The sequence below is a fragment of the Argiope bruennichi genome, chromosome 4 (genome assembly GCF_947563725.1).
Source record: "Argiope bruennichi chromosome 4, qqArgBrue1.1, whole genome shotgun sequence".
NCBI lineage: Eukaryota > Metazoa > Arthropoda > Arachnida > Araneae > Araneidae > Argiope > Argiope bruennichi.
The window spans coordinates 5654710-5673039 of NC_079154.1; the positions used below are offsets into that span (position 1 = coordinate 5654710).

The following is an 18330-nucleotide window of genomic DNA, read 5'->3' on the forward strand; positions in this document are numbered from 1 at the left end:
AACACTCTGCAAATATTCATACCTCAGATTTCAAGGAAGAACAATCAAATTAAAGCTTAGTTCGACACGCCCACTAAATTGACCTCCTCCCCCAGAAAATTGTGATATATTACGCAGAGTTATTAGTGTCGAATCACGAGATGAGGATTGATCGATCCACTTCAAATTCCAATTAAGTGGGAGGGAAAGTAAATACAACCTTAACCCTCCCCCCCTCCCCTACTGCAGATTTACTCCAACTGCTGAAGTTTGGGGTGCATTACGTGATGCTATTAGAAAACACAAAAATCAAGATCAGGCAAACGAATGGAATATCAAATACGATATGATGAATTGTCAGTTTAAAGGAAGGCAGGACTATTTGTACTTTGGGGGGGGGGCATCATAAACGAAAGGGAGAAAGTTAAATAAGTGGGGAAAAAAAGAAATACTGGAACATTTTCTCTCTCTCTCTCTCTCTTTTTTTTATTCCTTCTCCCGGTAATGATAATGTTGGGACGATTAGCAAAATTGCCCAAATTGCATGAAACGGAAAATGGTGCAGTAAAGGAAAGCAATCGATGCAATCGGTTTCCATCGGCTGTTGCATAGCTTTTAGCAGGAAGTTCTCACAGGAGAGCGCTTATTTCGGCGATGCTTGGACATGATTTATGGAAAGTTTTCGCAGCAAATCAATCTGGTACATCATCTAACGACGTAGGTTCTTTCTTTGGCCTGCGAGGTACATCAATTTCGGAAATCATCGCTTTTATCTACTTTTTCGCTCCATCTCTCGTCTAAGAACTCTAAAACTAAAAGAACAACGATCGAAAAGCGAAGATTATTAGGTTTCTAAAATTTTTCTTTACATCAAAAACATTACCCAACTTTATTTTTGATAAGTTCATTTTATCGATATTGAATGATATAAAGTGGACCAATAAAAAAAAATTATGAAACTTAACTAAGTTTATATTCACGTACAATTCTATTTGGTTTGGCTACAGTATAGAAATAACAGATGTATAAGACAGCATAATATTCGATTGGATATTGATAAATAGTGAAGTTTCGCCAGTAGTCAAATATTTAAGATATTTAATATCTAGATGGTGCAAAAAAAATCACTTTTTTGAAGGAAAAAGAAACGATTGTGAAGATTTCTATCAAAATTTTGTACTATCTATCAAAACTCAGAAATGTAACCACCTCTAAAAATGAAATTCACTATGACGATTTGATACCCAAATTGTATAAATAAAATTGCACGGCATGAAAAAAAAATAGTTACTTGCACAGTTTATTTTCTTTACTATCCAATCACCTGCCTCCTCTTTTTTTTTTGCATATCGAACGACAATAGTTGATTAATTTTACAATTATTTTTATTCATTTATCATACATTGTAAAGCACGATAGTGAAAAAAATTTCATTCTAAATATTATATAAATTTAATGAAAAGAAATTAGGTTCGGAGAAATGTACTTTTTCTGATCTATGGAAAATACTTTCATAGTAAACGAATATAAATAAAAGATTTTAAGGGAAAGAAATGAGATAAGAAAAGAAATCTACTTTATATCAAGACGAAGGTGAAAAAGCATGTTTTTGCCTTTACAATGATCAATAAACAAGAAAATACTTTTCAGTATTTTGTTATATGGAAACAATTACACAGTGTTTGGGAATATTGCAAAATAATTTTTCATGAAAGTGAAGATTATTTTTAATTTATATGTATGATTGATTTTTCCTCCAATCCAACTTTCATTTTCTAGCTTATATTATTTGGAAATATTTTGTTTAAAATTCGTCTTTTTCTTTTAAATTTGCTCAAAATTCAAAATTTATAAACTGTTTCAATTTCTGAATTTTATTAAATTCAAAATTAAAAAATCAATTTTAAAGTGGTGTGGAAAGGAATACCCTTCAAGATGGCGCTGCTCATCAAATGTCACAATTCAAAATTACGAATTGTACTCCCAAACTGTCATAACATAGATTTAGAATGGGGCATAAATCACGTCCTTTCCAATAACCGGATGAAGGAAATGAAGTGAAAATAGCTGTTTACTCAAACCAGCACCATAGTACTACAAAAAAAAAAGTATTTCTTTTGTTTGTTCATCTAATCAATTACAAATGTCCATCAAAAATAAATCAAGACACCCACGTAATTTAATATGTATGAAAAAATAACCGCACATTCTTCACCAATTAAAGTACCCAATTTTCTCCTATTTCCCATGTAGAGGTGGGGTGGAAGATCCCACACATGAAACCCCGCCTACACTCAACCCCCTATTCACATGTTCATCACCGATAAAGACGACCTGTTATTTTAACGACAGTTTAGATACTGGTGGAAGGACGCCTGGGCAACTAGTGATTAGCTGCATCGTGCAAATCACGACAGCATTGAAAGAAAGAGAATGAGAAAAGCGTTCCTTACAATAAAAGTAAGACCTGCATCGAGAGTTAAAAGAACGCCAGTCGAATACTAAAACATTCATTGTGATTCTGTAGGAGTCCGGACCGTCACCTTGAACGTATATTTAGGTGCTCAGGGGACCCACGGCGTGTCGAAGTTTTGCTGGAACTTCACACTGTCGGTGTTTTCGGATGATTTTCTTTTATCTCGTGAGAGGAAAAGATCTGATGGAGTTTGACATTGGCAAAAAAAAGTTGGGAGTTGGTCGAAGAAGGAGCTGCTCCCTCTTCAATGTTTTACAGGGCCCTCGGATGATTCGCTAAAGGGGACATGGTAAAGTTGAAGAAAGAACTTGTAGCACGTATCCGATGGGAAAATGTTGTTTTACTCCCTCTGGCTGTTAGAAAATTTTTAGAAGGTTTTGGTAAGACGTTCTGTGTAAGGAGAAGGAAAAAAAAATATGTTTGGTCTAAAAAGAGCATCCTATCGAGAAAACATGGCTACTTTTACAGAAAAATATTCAATACTTTCCAGATATTTCCTTCGTCAAAATGCAAGGTATAAAGGCTTACATTACTGTCTCTCATTAGTCAATGATCATTTTTCTTGTTTGTCTTGTGTATAACAAAATATCGTATTTTTTTTAATTTAAAAGCTAAAATTATATTTTATTCATACACATCTAAATTCGACACAAAATGTATATAGAATTCTAAATTTCATTTTTTCTTCTTCTTCTTCTTCTTCTTTCGGATTGCAAGTTAAATCAAAATGACAACACATTTTCATAAAAGATGGTGTCATACACACACACACAAAATGAAATTAAGTGATTAATAAAACTTTCATAAATAAAATGGTTAGAAATTCTTTTAACTTGCAACATTAAACAAGAATGAATAGTTATGCTCTATGGAAAAGGATAACTACAACAGCCACGAAACGGAAATTTTCTTTGTTACCATTAACCAAATTATTTTCCATTTGATTTTTATAACTGCATCCTCATCTACTATGGCATGTTAACATGTGAAAACAGAATCCATGTGTTTTTTCATACATTTTATCTTTCCGCATATTATTATTTAAAAAAAAAATCTTTAATTTTCTGTTTCTAACTAAGCTGTTTCATTTTATTATCCTTTCTTATATGTTTGTAAATTCTGTACATAGTTATTTTTTTGTTTTTCTACTGTAAATATTTTGTTACTTAATAAAATTTCCGTAACGTGCCCATCAAACCGTTTAATGACCAGAATGGTTACGGAAATTGGTATATGAGACAGCGTTCTGATCTATATCGAAAATGAAAATATTTTATCTTCAATCATAGTCAAAAAGATTTTGAAATATCAAGAATTTCTCTGAATTAGAAGACAAAACCTAATATGAAATATGCTTTTACAATTTCTCATCATATAAATTAAATTCATTTATAATGTATTTTTATTTATCTATTTTGTTACCTGAGGTAGCATAAAGATGGGATACCATGTTTCATTCTTCTTTTCTTTTAATCATATTATGGTTATTGCATCACTAAAGTTTCGTTTTAAAGAGTACAACGCCGAGGAACCGTTTCGTTGATTTCATACAAATTAATTGCAATTTGCATTTAGATACAAGCGCGTTCATTGTTGGCAAAAATACAATCTGAATTTACGTCAGCTCTCTGCTTAAGGGAAGTTTATTTGTTGATTCTGCGTTTATTCTAAATTAAAAGAAGAAATTTCAATAAAAAAGAGCTATGTGTTATGAACATATTCATTGATGCTGAGAGAAAATATTAAAAATAACGAATTATTCAAGAATTGTTACAATTTTGAGTTACCGTTTTTATGCATAATTAACCTTACAACGAGGAAGAAATATACTTAATGGAAGCTAAATGAATGCCAGTCAATGATTCCCTATCCCGGTGATCATTTGAAGGCAATAATGAAAATTCTAGAAAATGCAAGAATGATAAATAGCGTGTTCTCTATTATGGACGAAGATTTGGAGATCCTTCTAGAAAATTCCATACCCTGTTAGAAGTCTGCAAACAAAAAGTGAAGGTATTGTATAAATTAAACTACTGTTTGGAATTTACATATCATAAATGATTAAATTATATTATAAATAGAGAAAATAATTTACATATTTTTACCATGGAAAAATAACAAAAATAATTTAAACGCTTTATAGAAATGATCAGAATAAACATAATTAAAAAAAAAATGGCATAAAAGTGAACAAAATATTTGTAATAAGGGAATTAAAAATTTGTTCCATGAATCTCTTATTAAAGAATTTCCTCTAACAGAACAGAAGACCACAATGATTAACATTTAAAAAAACAGATGACTAATTTTGCTTTTAAACTTTATGCAGCTTAATTAAACATTAACAATATACTCTATCATTTTCAAATGACACATAAATTAGAAAGTCTCCAATTACAAACTAGCTTAGCTTTAAGGTTAAATTAGAAAAGGTTTTTTTTATTTATTTAAAAACAAAAAAAAAAAACAAGGAAGGAAGATTCATGCCACAAAATGGTTCGAAGAAAAACCACAAAAGAGAAAGAGAGAGAGAATGACGAATCCAAATCTTTTTTTTTCCCCCCGAAAAGAAATAAATGATGTCATTCACTTTAATGACTCTCATTATGACTTTATACCTACAATTGTCTGGAATAGGATTCAACCGATTCCGATTAAAGAGACTTTTTTTTTTCATTTTGTACAGGAAGCTCTTTTTACCTACAATTAAAAACTCTGAAAGAAAATCTTAAAATTTGGGGGAAAAAATAATTTTATCATCTGAAGTGCAACAAAATTTAGAGAGAAGATATAGTTTCAATAATTCACCTAATTCGGTAAACCATTAAAAATAATCAGGTACAAGAACAAAATTTGAAGGAAAGAAAAGGAAGAAACGAATGCATTAAGTTCGAAAACTATCTTAGCTGCGTCGCGCGGCACTTTAAGGGAACCCCGTCTGTCTTTGAGCGAAATAAGCACTAAGTGAATGTTTGCAGCCACTCAGCACTATCTGTCGCGGAATAACTAAATTATGAAATTGCCCTAACACCACCTGACCTCATTAAAGAAATATGATTAATGAGAAAATCTTAATGCAGAGCTCATTAGTCCAAGTGCATAGAAAGGTCCATCTACCTGTTAGGCAAACATAACACTCTTTGTTAAATATAATCTTGTTCAAAATGTCTTCATTGCTTTCGCAGGCTTCCATTAATTTACTTCTTAAGGCTTTCACATAGTAAAAGGGAAAATTACTCCACCCATACTTTATTCTTTTTTTTTCTTTAGTATGCTTAAAATTTAAAGGCCTTATAAAAGTCGAAAAGTTTTTATTAAGCAAGACATTTAGCTTTCATTGAATTATAAACTTTCCAGAATTTTAACGTGTTTTTTTTATAATCTAATTTAGAAATCGTAGTTAACAAATTATAACACAGAATAAATATTTTGAACAACTATTGTTTGAAAGATATTTACTTCTACATGATAAGGTAAAAACATCACAAAAAATAGAAAGAAGAAATATTGAAAATGCACCAGGAAATTTTTAAAAGTAATTATGCATTGTGCCAGGTTTTATTCAAAAACACTTAACTTTATTATTCATTTTTTCAACAATTATTTTTGGTATTTGTGCTGTGATAAATTTATTTATATTTCCAATTAGAGCATTTATTGGGAAAATATTCAGCAAAAACTTTTACAGATAAATATAAAAAACTTGTAAACAAACTAAAGTAATTTAAAAATTTGAAAGAAAAGACGGTTTTATGCAATTGTCTATATATATATATATATATATATATATATATATATATATATATATATATATATATATATATATATATATATATATATATATATATATAACTAAAATAAAGTTTTAAATTTTAATTCCTTCTTTAATGCCTAGTATTTTGCAGATAGATGGAAAGGCAAATAATGCCATAAAGGAAGTTCATTATTGCACTTTTAAAAAAACTGGAACATAATGGAATTTTTGATGCATTTTTTTCTTGCTGTTAAATTTATAACTTTAAACATCATAATATATTAAAAGTGTAAAAATTTTATAAGAAAATATATGGAAACTGCACTTTTAAAAAATACATCAATTCAAAAATACGAGAAATTACTTGGTTCCATTAAGCGCGAAATTGCATTATCGAGTCGTCAATGTATAAACAAAAGCTATCTAAACTGGATATGTATTTTGATTATAAAAAGTTTAAAAAAAAAAAAAAACGAAGTAATACATTTTTTTAAAAAAAATTTAGCATTCTCTATCAGATTTCAATTACTTATAATTCATTTATAACGAAAAATTCGTTATAACAACAGTTATTAGTCATTTATGGACTGCCGTTATAACTTATTCTTGATTTCAATTAAGACTAATCTGAGGTAGCATAGGTGAAGTAGTGAGTAGATGACAAGGAAGATATTTCAATCGATAGCTCACTTTCTAAATTTTTTTAACTACACTGAGGATGTTTGTCTCATGACTACAAATGGAGCATGTATAAATAAATAAATAAAAGATGGATCTTTAGAAGAATTGAATTATCGATCTTTGGAAGCCATCGGGAAGCATGGAAGCACACGGGTATCAGGTCATTTTACCTCACTTTTTGAGTGAGAATTAATATTCCTCGGATAAAAAGGATTTATTTGCTGCAAATATAATACTGATTTCAGTATTAATTCGAAAAATTTCAAGATACATAACCTTTGATATCTACTTTTTAAGGCTCCATTTATAAAATTCATTCCGTGGCCTACTGGCAGAAGTTTGGTAACTAGGATCTAAGATTCGTGGGTTGAAGAATCGATTCGATGAAATATGCATCTCTAAATAGACTTGGTGAATGTAAAAACTATCAAGAATAAAGACCCACACTAGTGAGACATAGATTGGCAGACAATCCTTTGACCAAATTAGTTTAGTATAATCCCATAATAAATATAGCATGTTCAAAGTGAGAACTATGAATGTATCTACATAAAGCATCACTTTAGTGAGGCCGTTTGCCTCACAAGTATACAATTAGCATGCCCCCATATATGGTAGAATTTCTCAGGGACAGAGCATTCTACATGCGATTCTCTGATCATCAGGTCAAAACTCATTCACCTGTGATTCACTTTGAATGATAATTTATTCAATTCAAAAACACATTTTGTAATAAGCGATGCTATTAAGAGATTTCATAACACAGAGCTTTTTTTTTTTTTCAGATGCATTTTGTGTGAATGTCCTTCTATTCATATCACGAACAACCACTGGCCTCTCTTCTACTAGGGTGCTTCATAATGAAGCGCATTTAGTGCACAGTCCCTTTCGGCAGTATCGAAAGGAATTTCAATGGAGAAGACGGGGTAAAGGCCGGTCCAATTGGCCGGCAAAATATGACAACCGATGTTCTTTCTTGATTGATGAAGCGTCTATTACAACTGCGGTCCACGTGACAATTTCTAGCTTCGGCACGTGACTGAAATATTTCCACCAGCGCCATCTTTCTTCCTCGATGAAATCGGAAACTGGCGAAAAGAGTTTGGCTGCTGGGAAAAGATTTATTTCTAGACAGAACAGGAAGTTTTTGAATTAGAGGAAAAGAGAAAGTTTTTTTTTTTCAAAAAGAGAGAGAGAGAGAGAGATTTTGGACGAGAAAATTGTGGGGTGCCGAATTTCGAGTAGGGGGAAAAGATGGGAAGAGAGTATGAACGAGGTTTAGCGGAACGGAAAACAGATTTGAACAGATGAAGGATTTAAAATTCAACTGTGGGAGACTTGATTCACTTTTTGAGAGAAAGAGGGAGGGTTCAAGTGAAGTTAAATTTCAAAACACTGTTTCTAAGTTCGGTTCAAAGTTACAAGTTTCTATGTGCGTAGAAAAGAAGTTAATTTTTAAAGAAAAAAAAATCACTATGATTTAAGATTTTCATTTTTTTTTCTGCCAATGAATGGAATTCAAAGCAATTATCAAAAGAATATAACTACAAAATTAAATAAAAAAAATATTATAAAGAACTCTCACATTTGACACCTCTGATTATATTGACGAAAATGATTTTCTTATGTATTGAAGAAATTGTGATATTTTAAGCTCTAATAAGCAGCAGCAACGAATTCAAAATACAAAAATCATGTTAAAACACTTTACGCCCATTTTAATTCTTATAGCAATAAAGACAAAAAAAACCAATTAAATACAGATATATCATTTAATTATATGGTCAAAGAAATTGGTACCAAAGAAGTTAAGAAAAGTAAGAAGTAGCAACTAATCTTTTACTAATGAAAAATAAAGTCTTATATGATTTGCAGATGTAAAAAAGAAACATCTTCTATAACAAACCACATTAATAAAAATAAAGTAATTGCATACAAATGACTTACTTATCGGAAAACATAACTTCTGGCATATGAAATTTAACAACAGTATCCTCTAAATAATAAATACGAACTTAAAATCATTTCAGATAGAGGATATTAAACTTCTAAAGAATTGACTAGTTCATACAAAAACACATTCTTCTAGAAAAGATGCAAGAATATAAGAAAGGTATTTTTTTTCAGAGTATTTAAAAGATCAGATTTTGAAGGAATATTTATTTGCTACTAAAACTGAATACCATATTAAATCAATAGGAATAAAAACTATTTCTTTTACAGTAATTTATTATTATTTTAATATGCTGTTGGCAAAAGTACCATGAAAAATGACTTAGCTCAAAGTCAAAAAAGATAGAACTTACAATATCTTTTATTAGATTTTCCGAATTCTTATTTTTGCAAAAAAAATTGAATTGCATTGATTTAAGATGGTTGTTAAGAAACCTAATATTTTCTTATAGATGACAGGTAAGACTTTCTTCAGTAAATTAAACATTTAGCTCTACTTTCTTTTGCAGCATGCTATAAAAACACTCATCAAGAGAAATCCCGCATTCATTTCTATCCGAGAATATACAACTTCAATATTTGCCTTTCTCAAATACATTTTTAAATGAAATTTCAAACATGTTTGCTTCGCATTCCCAAACAAAATCTTAGATCCATATTTACACACTTAACGAAAGAACCATCAACATGCCGGCTCTAGAATCCACTCACTTTTAAATTTATTTTCTACAACTCAATAAATTTTATTGAGTCTATTACCTAAAGAAAAATTGTAAAAATCGAAAAATCTCGTCTAAATTTGATGACATTTAATACTAGAGAAGGCCAGTTGCGCTAAATATTTCACGTCTCCAAATGAATATAGCCAACAGTAAAGTAAATAGGCAGTACTCAATTCGCAAATAAAACCTCGGAAGGTAACGTTTTTTTCCCCTCCACCGTTAAGTCCGAGTAATCAATCGCGTCGAGTTTCCGTATTCCGTGAGAAATCGGAAACGATAGGGGATCAGGGCTCTGATTTTCTGCGGATTTAGTTGATGGATTTGCTCGGATTTCGGAGTCTAAACCCTTCCCTAATATTTGGAGGGTCACCTCTTGCTTTTCCAGGAAACTAAAAAACAAGCCAAACGGCCTGAAACGAAAAATGAAACTGGAGGTTTAGCTTGGTAAAATGCATCTGATGACAAAATTATAAAATGAAATAAACATTAAGCAGTCGTTATTGCCGGAATTATCATAGTCACATTTGATACAAAAATTGCGTTGATTTGATATATAGCAAATATATTTAAAATCATTAAATCAATTTTCATATCAAAAATGTGTCTTCTGATTAGCCATTCCAAGCATATTCAAATTGAAAAAATGTAATGGGAAAAAGATTTTCATTTCATTACATGTTTAAAAGAAAATAATGAAAAAAATTTAAAACCATATAATTGATTTAATCCATTATCACTATATTAAATGTGTTGAATGTGTTAAAAAATACTACAGAAATTCTGACAAATATTGTTTAGAAACTGATAAAAAAATGTTTCCGGATTTTGCATTTTAAATGCTTTTTTTCTTTTCATAACCAAAATTTTCCAAAATCATGAAGGAAAAAATAAATAGCAAACATGTTATAATTAAACTTTTAACAATGCACTGATTCATTAAGTCTCCTATTCTTAAAAAAATGTACTGGACTTAACAACTTTTCAATCTGCACAAGTGTAAAGAAGAGGAAAATAATCCTTCTTCGCACCTGAATCACAAGGGGATAATCCCCTTCCTTCAGACCATACTCATGCAAAGTTAAAGAAAATGATCCTTTGAAAACCAAAACGTTCATTTTATAAAGTGTTTTATTTATGTCTAATTGCGTTATACATAATTAATTGATTACTTTTTAACTACATCACTTAAATAAATGCTACGTAAAGCATTTTTCTGAGTTTCATTTCATTAAAGCTAAACTTAAAAATGATATATTTACTATCGAATGCGATTGGTATGATTTAGTAGGGCGTACTTATCATACCCAAATGATGCTACGTATATTATTTCAAAGTTCCTTCTATTAATATATTTTTCCTCTTTTTCCAATCGTTCATCTTCGTATCTTCTATTGTGTGAGACAAGAGCACATTTTCAGTACGAAATACAAAAACATTCTTCAAACTTTAACTTATGACAGATGACTACAAGGATACATACGTAATGAGATTTCTCCTCTTCAGAAATTCTTAGATTAAAGCATAACTCAAAAAAAAAAAAAAATGGAGGAGGAGGAAATGCATTAAAAAATACAAACGAAAGAAGAAAAAAATGACATTTCCTTTTATACTGCCAAAAGTAATTGCAGGTTCGCGTGATCGAGTCCCTCTCTCCTTTAAAACTGCGCGGGAAAAAAAAGGAATATACGATTTTTTTTTTCATACATGTATACCATCAGTGATCGTCAAAGCAGGGGCATTCAAATGCTTCAAAATGCAAAGAGTAATGCTACCTTCGCCCCCTTATTACTTTTCTCCACTCTTCCATAAATCTTTTTCCTTCTTATCAGATACTTATCAGAGAAATCTGAAACTTTTATTTAAATAGCAGATCGGTGCCTGTCATCGACGGGGCGGGAAATGACTTACTTGTATTTAAATTCATTTCGAATCACACACCTTCGCTGTGGGGATTCTCAAGTCACAAAGGAAATGCCTCAGTGAAAATATTTATTCTGTTTTCTCAAATCAATGAATTACAAACTATATACTTCAGAATTTTTATAAAATTAAAAATGCCTAGCACTGCTTTGTCGTCACTAAAGCAGTGCTAGGCATATTACCAACATAATCTATATACAGAGTATCCTTAAATTCATGGGCTAAAGCATTTTTTTGTATAGAAATATGGGATTCGAAATGAAAATGTAGGTGGAAATAAAAAGAAATACTGAAAGTTGAAGGACCCTCATTCAATTTCTTCATATGAAATGAATCGCTCTCCCAAAGCTGGCGGTGTGAACGCGTAAATGTCCTATTTGGGAAGTGTCCATGATGTAACGCTTCTCTTCAATTACAATTCGCAGCCCATACATAAGATGCATGTCCGCTTTCTTAGAGAGCATAACTGCTCCATCATGCAAATATATGCTTAACAGCAAAGAATCGTTTGAAGCAAGCGTAATGCCATTCAAACTCAATAGAATTGTTTTGCAGACGATTTTATAACGGAAACTAAATAAACCTCCACAGCTATTCAATATTTTTCTTCCCAAAAAATTCATATTTAATTAAGCTATGTCACTAAATTTATATATCTTCTACCTTAAAAATATTATGTAAATAAAAAAAAAAATTTCTTATTTCCTCATTATTTTTTGTTTTTTCCACCTATACTTTCCTTCTCCAACCCCATATTGCTGTACAAAAAATGCGTCTTTATATGTATTTTATCTCCCTTTCAAATTTGGCCCATGAATTCGAGTACACTCTATTATATATATTATGAAAATGCATAGACCCATGCTTCGTAGACATAGCAGTGCTTATAGAGTGAGCAACGGTTTAAGAAAAAGCACGTAAAATAAATGACACTATAACAATATGGAAAATAGGCCGAAAAAGCTGTACTGTAAGATAACACATAAATGCCATTTTGCTTTGTCATATTATTGAATGATTTCTAAAAGATAGACAGAATTGCGATGTAACAAAAAGGCAGGTAGATCAAATGATGGTATAATAATATGCCACATAGATCAAAAAACGGTATAACGATAAAAAATACACAAAGACATTTTGTTATAACACATAAACATTTGTTATAACGATAATAAATACGCAAAGACATATTATTGAAGAATTTTTATAAAATGTAGATAAAATCATAGTATAAAAATACAGCACTTAGAACAAATGAAGATATAACAATGTGGCCCTTCAGCCCAAAATTTTTCATAAGAACATAATGCATAGATGGTATTTCGAAGTGTTTTATTAAAAAAAGTTTGCAAGTTAAAAATGAAATGTTATGCTGCTTTCGATAAAAAAAATGAAATCAAGCTATGACTTTGTTAGACATAATGATCCGTTTCATATTCCAATAAAAAAAAAAAAAAATGATTTATCCTCTGAAAATATAATATTATTATATTGCGATGTAATTTGTAATGTTGCTTTCCAGTGCATTTAATTCTAGTATAAAGAAGACAATTTTACGGACAGCTCTTATGGACGCCGAACGAATGCCGGAAAAATTATTCCTGAACCTGGCGACAAACTTGACTCGACGATAAATTTGTCAACAAAATCGCAGATCCCAGAATCAACAGAGATTTTTGCGATAAACTCATTGGGATTGAATTATAACGATCCTTCTAGAAGTTTCTGCGCCCTGTTTTGAAAGCCATAAAAAATACTGTAAACCAAGTTGATATCAATGTGTGTTGAGTGAGTTGGGTTGAAATCAAACGATTAGTGAGCTGCGTGGCGAATTTTGGAGATAAGTATCGAGGCAGCGTCGAGAAATGTGCCAAGTAGACAATCGCATAATCAGTAGTGAGTCGGTAGTCGATTTAATTCAATTTAATGATGTAAATTAGAGTAATTACGTATCTTCAAAGTGAGTGAAAGTATAGTAAAAGAACTAGATTTTATCATCATAATTATCCAGCGCAATTGCATCTAATTCCGTTTAAAAAATTTCAAGAGGAGGGAAATCAATTGAAATGATCAGAAAAAGATCAAATTAAAATAGCAGATAATTATTTTGTAAAATTGGTGAAGTTATTAAAAATTGATAAACGGTTAAATAATATCACCGACCTTATTGAGAGAAAATACATATTTTTAAAAATCGCTTACTTAATAGCAGATAATTTCGTCTGATCCTTGCTTTTCATCGGAGCTGTACTATTTCTCTGGGCGCAGATACGGCCAACAGTCATGCACAAGAACAAAATTGAAGCCTGTAAAATAATTTTTAATAAAAAAATGTACAAAGTTATATTTTCTATTTCATATACATAAATAAGAATTAATATTGATGTTTTCACAAATGATATGCATTGACTTTTTTCCAAAGAATCATTATCCATATACTAAGATGAAAATAAAATAATCCTCATAAACGATGTTTACAAAAAAATGTCGAACAGAATAGGATCAGATTGCGATTTTTTCCCTCAGTCATATAGTTTAAAAATGATCCTGAAAAATTAAATGAAATGCTTCTCATAATTTATATTTACATATATTTATAATATAAAAATATTTTTGATAATTACAAAACTCATCAAAATAAAAAATGTGCATCTTTTTGAAACATCACAGCATAATTATAAACTTATCACGAAGTAAAAATGTTTATAACCACTAACAAATGACATAAACTCAGTTTAATTTTAACATTAATGCAAAAAAGAATAGACGCCTAAGATGAGTCAGAACTCACTTGAAATTCCAGATGGAAAAAATTTTAAAGATTGCAATAAATAACTGATAAAAAAAATTATTTAATCTTCTGACTTTAGCTATAGATGAACGTTAAATTTTACTATATAAAAAATATGATCGTTCTAAAGATGCTGAATCAGTCGAAATGCAAATTAATAATAATCATTAAAAAATTATGATTAATCATTTGCTATTTTTTTCTAGCAAATCTTACAGTTTTACATATCGCCTTCACTTGGGAAATTCTTTAACAAAATTCACCTATATCAGGCTCAAAATTTCTAAAATGTGATTTGGTAGTAGGAAAAAATAATGACAAAGAATTATTAGGTTGGTAGGTCTTCGATTTTGGCACAATTGCAAAAATTAAGTGAGCTGAATTGAACTTACCAAAGCGCAAGCAATAGCTGGGCCACCGAAACTAAAGACATAGTAGTTGTCCACACGCAGCCAGCAGTAGTTATCAGTGCCGTAGCTAGCAGGGTCAATGAGAGCAGAAATAGCCACGACTATCAACGGTATGCCATATGCCACACAAGAATACCACTTGACCCTCCACCGATCTGGATGAATATCTGTTTCTCCCAACAAAATGTAGAGGTGGAAGCTGTCCAAGAATGCCCAAGCGAATGCTGCCAATAATAGATAATGCAAGAAACCGGCCAGTACAGAGCAGGCTTTGGGTTCCTCTGTTTGCTCCAGGCCTCCGATCAGAGCTGCTTCGGCCAACAGCAGACAAAGACAGAGATGTTTATGAATAGTGACACGTTCGGTTCTGAGACATCTAGAAGAAAAAAAAGGGGGGATATAGATATATGTATAATAAATGGTAATAAGTATTCTGGCATAAGAATCATAATCATAGCAAAAAGCAGAGAAATAGGATCATTTAGAAATATTCTCAATCTCCATTTGGATATTTTGTTGCTTCTTAAATAATCTGGACAGTTGATCCAAGAAGATTTTCAAATACAGATTTAAAAGAATTCATATAAATACATATGCAGAACTACATTCATGCTACATGTATTATATCAATCCTTCCTAATACACCAAGCTGAATTTAAAAAATTTAAAGTAATTAAAGTGTATTATGATGTATTAATACATTATTCTTATTTCCTAGATTGGTCCTTAATACATTTTACACGAAAAATTCGATCAAATTTCCTTACATTAAGCATAAAAAAATAATATAAGCTAGGCATCTTAAAATCTTAATTAAGCTAGACATTTCATCCAAATATATTTTCAAATACAGATTGAAAATAATTCATACAAATACATATACAGAACTATATTCATGCTATATTATATATATATATATATATATATATATATATATATATATATATATATATATATATATATATATATATATATATATAACCAATCTTAAGTAAGAAAAAGTTTGAAAACGAAACTAAAATGAAAACGAAACAAAAACAGTTTCGAAATCGCAACTAAAATTTATAACCTATTTAAACTAAAACCAAAAAAGAACTTCATAGTATTATGAAAAAGTCTTCAGGCCGGATTCTTTTTTTATATTTTTTATAATTTTTTTGGTTTAATTTTTATTTGATTTTTTGTTTTTTCTATTAACTTGATTTTAATACATTTTACTCAAAAAATACAATCAAATTTCGTTATATTAAATAGGAAATAGAAATACTTCACACACTATTTAAGCTTATTTAAAAAGACAGGGTTTTTATTTTGATTATTATATTCTTTAAAGTTTTAAATTTGTAATTTATTATTATAAATATCATGGTATTTTAGAATCATTTTTTTTTCAAATCTACATAATCAAACTAAGCCTAAATAACGAAACAACATCATAAAACAGTTGCTAAAATTTGATACAATAACAGATTGCGTCGAGGTCTCCCCATATTCCGCCATTTTGACTATCCGACCTTCCAATTATCTCATAATTTCAGGACACGAAATGAATTTGGAATGAAAAATAAACTAATCCAGACCGGTGCCAGCGACATTAGGTTACATAAATAATGGAAAATATATTTTCTAACATTTATTACAAATAGTATTATTGTCTACATATTTTGTATGATGCTTTATTAAAAATGCTTTTTGTTATAATATACATAATCTTTGCTGCTTTATAAAAGTACGTTCTAGTTTAAAAAACCACAAATACAGCACTATCGTTAATCTATCTGATTTGATATCTACTGGATCATTGAAAAATTAGAGTAAAACTTACTACAATCTATAAAATAGTTGCTAATTTAGGAATGCAGAAAGCCCATTCAATTTTAAATTAATTTTGTAAGAACTTTTTCCTGCTTGGAATACAATTCAGAAATATACAAAAGATCGTTAAGCGATAGTAGCAAACAACCACATTGCCATATTTTATTCCATTTTATTTAAACTATTCTTGAAAACAAAGGGGAAAATCAAAATAAAGATTTAATAAATAAAAAAAATTTAAAAACATGCCGGATTAGTGCGTGAAATGGCATTCTACTAATATGATTTTTTTAAAGAAGCATCATATATATCGGAGATTTACATTAATTAAGTCTCTAAATGTATTGATTGAAACGTTAAAAAAATATTTATACGTTTATAAGCTGATGATTCATCAATTATATAAAAGTTTGTCCTCAGTGTCGTATTATTGCATAAATGAGTTCGCACACTCAGATAATAATTACTTCGATGTTTTAATTGGCACGACTTAACTTAAATTTTTTTTATCGAACTTTTTTTATCAGTTAAAAGCACGAAGAGCTATTCTCTGACATAATTCCATTGTATAAGATTGAAGGGGGAAAAAAATGCATATCACAGAAAAAAAAGAGTCTTAAAAAAATCGAAAAAGTGCCCTGGCACTCAAAACTTTCCACTCAAAGTTTTAACAACCTTCGGTTGAATAGCTAAATTAATGAAAATCACTTTAATAACATCACGTTTATTTATTATCTTTTCATTTTTTGACAATTTTTCAGGCATAAAAAGTGTGAAGAGAGAGCTTAGAAAAATGTACGAAAAAGTTCTTTCATCTTTAAAGCACAAAAATTTGTTTTATGCAAAAGCGCCTTTAAAAAAATCTCTTAAGGAAATATACTACATTATGGCTTAAGTGAATTAAGTAATGTCAGACAGTTAATTATCTTAATTTACAATTCAAACTTGAGGTCATTGATAAAGCTCTCTGAACAAGTTATTTAAAATAAGAGAGAGAGAGAGAAAAGATGAAAAAATTCTAACAATTTCTTTCAATTTAGATTTTTTATTTCTCATTCTTATAAAGTTAAAAATTAAAACGAATCTGTAAAAAAAAAAGCAGTTTTAGTTTTTAAAAATTAAATAAATAATAATCTAACGAAGTTATTTAAGAGAATGATTATATGCTTATCTTATCGCTTGGTTTAATATTTGGAAAACTTTTTCCGTTTACTAATTAAAGCATCACTGATTACCGATTGCTTACATTCTCTGATGAAGTACAATAGTTAAAATAAAGAATGAAAAAAATTCTATTTAAACTTTTTCAGTTATTTGACAGTATTGGAAGAAATGAGAATTAATCCCTTCTCGAACGCCAAAAAAAAGGGGGGGAGGGAGATATAAATAAAGAAACACGGAAAAAATGTTTAAAGATAATAATTACAAAATTACAGATTTTTGCCGAAAATCATTTACGAATCGTAACATCAATTCAGTAGCATTTAGAATGCCATTTAAATATAAAATAGGTCAGTAATAACTCCAGAAATTCTGATATAGGACAAAATTTACATTTATATGGATTAATTTCACTTATGAAGCTTCGATGTATCTTGTTAATTGTGTATATAGTAATTATTCACCCTGAACACCCTGTGTGAATGGGAATTTCATGGAATTCAAAAACTTGCGTTTTACAGATAGAGTTTTTCATGCAGAATATCGAATATTTTTATTTAAAATCGATATATCAATTTCTTTTAAATACTAATTAAAGTAATGTAATGATATGCCAAGTATTTTTGCCTACTACCAACCTGATTGCGATTGAATATCAGAGCGCCTAA

General features: G+C 29.8%; 1 protein-coding gene across 10 annotated transcripts in view; it reads right to left on the reverse strand.

Annotated features, from left to right (window-relative positions):
- LOC129965741 (latrophilin Cirl-like) overlaps positions 1 to 18330 on the reverse strand; it is a 716323-nt gene that overhangs the window by 20105 nt on the left and 677888 nt on the right. For all 10 annotated transcript variants that reach the window (XM_056079881.1, XM_056079880.1, XM_056079878.1 and 7 more), the window contains 2 exons: positions 14669 to 15062; positions 13688 to 13791 (listed from right to left, as the gene is read on the reverse strand). In XM_056079881.1, coding sequence (XP_055935856.1) covers positions 13688 to 13791; positions 14669 to 15062 — 498 coding nt within the window. The remainder of the gene's footprint in view (positions 1 to 13687; positions 13792 to 14668; positions 15063 to 18330) is intronic.